Source organism: Amaranthus tricolor, chromosome 6, assembly GCF_026212465.1.
Source record: "Amaranthus tricolor cultivar Red isolate AtriRed21 chromosome 6, ASM2621246v1, whole genome shotgun sequence".
NCBI lineage: Eukaryota > Viridiplantae > Streptophyta > Magnoliopsida > Caryophyllales > Amaranthaceae > Amaranthus > Amaranthus tricolor.
The window spans coordinates 18,315,485-18,316,971 of NC_080052.1; the positions used below are offsets into that span (position 1 = coordinate 18,315,485).

General features: G+C 28.8%; 1 protein-coding gene across 1 annotated transcript; it reads right to left on the reverse strand.

The window, feature by feature from the left end:
* Positions 1–246: 246 nt before the first annotated feature.
* LOC130815628 (probable E3 ubiquitin-protein ligase RHA4A) lies at positions 247–648 on the reverse strand. The gene has a single exon (XM_057682117.1). The coding sequence runs from the start codon at positions 646–648 to the stop codon at positions 247–249; it is 402 nt and encodes a 133-aa protein (XP_057538100.1).
* Positions 649–1,487: the final 839 nt, after the last annotated feature.

Here is a 1,487-nt window from a genome sequence, read left to right on the forward strand (position 1 = left end):
ACTATTAATTTCCATATTAATAGTATTATCATAGGAGTAGTTATAATTAATGTTTTTTCCAATTTCCAAAATTTACGATCCTTCAATAATGAAGTCTTATATAATAATACATTTCAAAAAAAAAAAAGTATTATATAATAATACAACAACAAAGCTAAATCAAAAGAAGTTTACAAAATTCATAGTATGATAAAAGAAAAGGCAATACTAAAAAAGAGAAGTCAATAATAGTACTACAAGTTGCTTTTAGTTAGCAGCTGAGGATGCAACATATCTGATATGATCATCGTGACCGTGATGATCATGGAGGATCAAAATCTGGCGGCAAAGAGGACAAGAATGATGAGAAGACGAAAGCCAAGTCAGAATACAATCAGGATGATACACGTGTCGGCATGGGAGCTGTTTTGCAGAATCATTATGATGAGGAGACTGGAATCCTTCCATACAGACGCAGCACACCGAATCAGCACCCACACTCACAGTTGTTAACTCCATGTAAACTTTAGAGATAAAGTTATTACCATTTTTATAATTATGTGATGATGATGATGGTTTGGTGATGATGGTTGGGGAAGAATAACATACAAGAGCTTCATCAAGGTCAAATAGTTGTAAATTATTAATAGAATAGTTAGAGAAGGACATGGCTGCTATATTTTTATAAGAAGATTAAAGGGAACTTTCTTTTTGAATGTGAATGTGTAGATTGTCTTTGTGTTGTAGCCTTCGCCTTTTTATAGAGAAATGAAAGTTGTTGGAAAGATGAATTTTGGGTTAACCAACCCACTCAAATATTGGCAACATTATACTTAGCTTTTAGTCAAACTTATCCTTAAGTCATTGAATTGGTTTTGGTGATTTTTTTTATGAGTATTATTACTTTTCATTTTCTTTTTATCACCAAGTCTCATAAGAGATCGCTTTATTGTGAGACCATTCACATGAGAGTAGCCCCAATCATCCTAATTTCTGTTTTTTGCTGATACACAATTACTAAATTGATCACTTTAATTTCATAATTAATATCTTCAAGGATGAAATTAAAATCTTTAGTTAATCACTTATAATGTATTACTTAAAGATCAGAATTGACTACTTTAACATTATAATTGATCTTTTTAAGGTTGTAATGGATTTGTTTAAGATTATAACATATAATTGATCGCTATGTAGGTGATGACTTAGAATTTAACACTAGAAGTTTGTAATTGATCATTTTTAAACTTATTAGTTAATTATCAAGGTGTATTTGTTCGATCTAATGTTATATAATTGATTAATTTTTATATAATTAATCACTTTAAGGTCTGAATTAATTACTTCAAAGTAAGAATTAAAGGATATATATTTGAAGTTGAAATTAATCAATTTAAGGTTTGAATTGATCATTCAAACTAAAAAAGGAAAGCTTGTGTTTGGTATCATTTTGAGATAGTATCTTTTGATAGTTTGTATTTTTTTTTTTTGGCATAGACATTTCATTT

What these genes read in the sequence shown, in the direction of transcription:
- LOC130815628 (XM_057682117.1), bottom strand. Translation starts at nt 648, where the DNA reads ATGTCCTTCTCTAACTATTCTATTAATAATTTACAACTATTTGACCTT.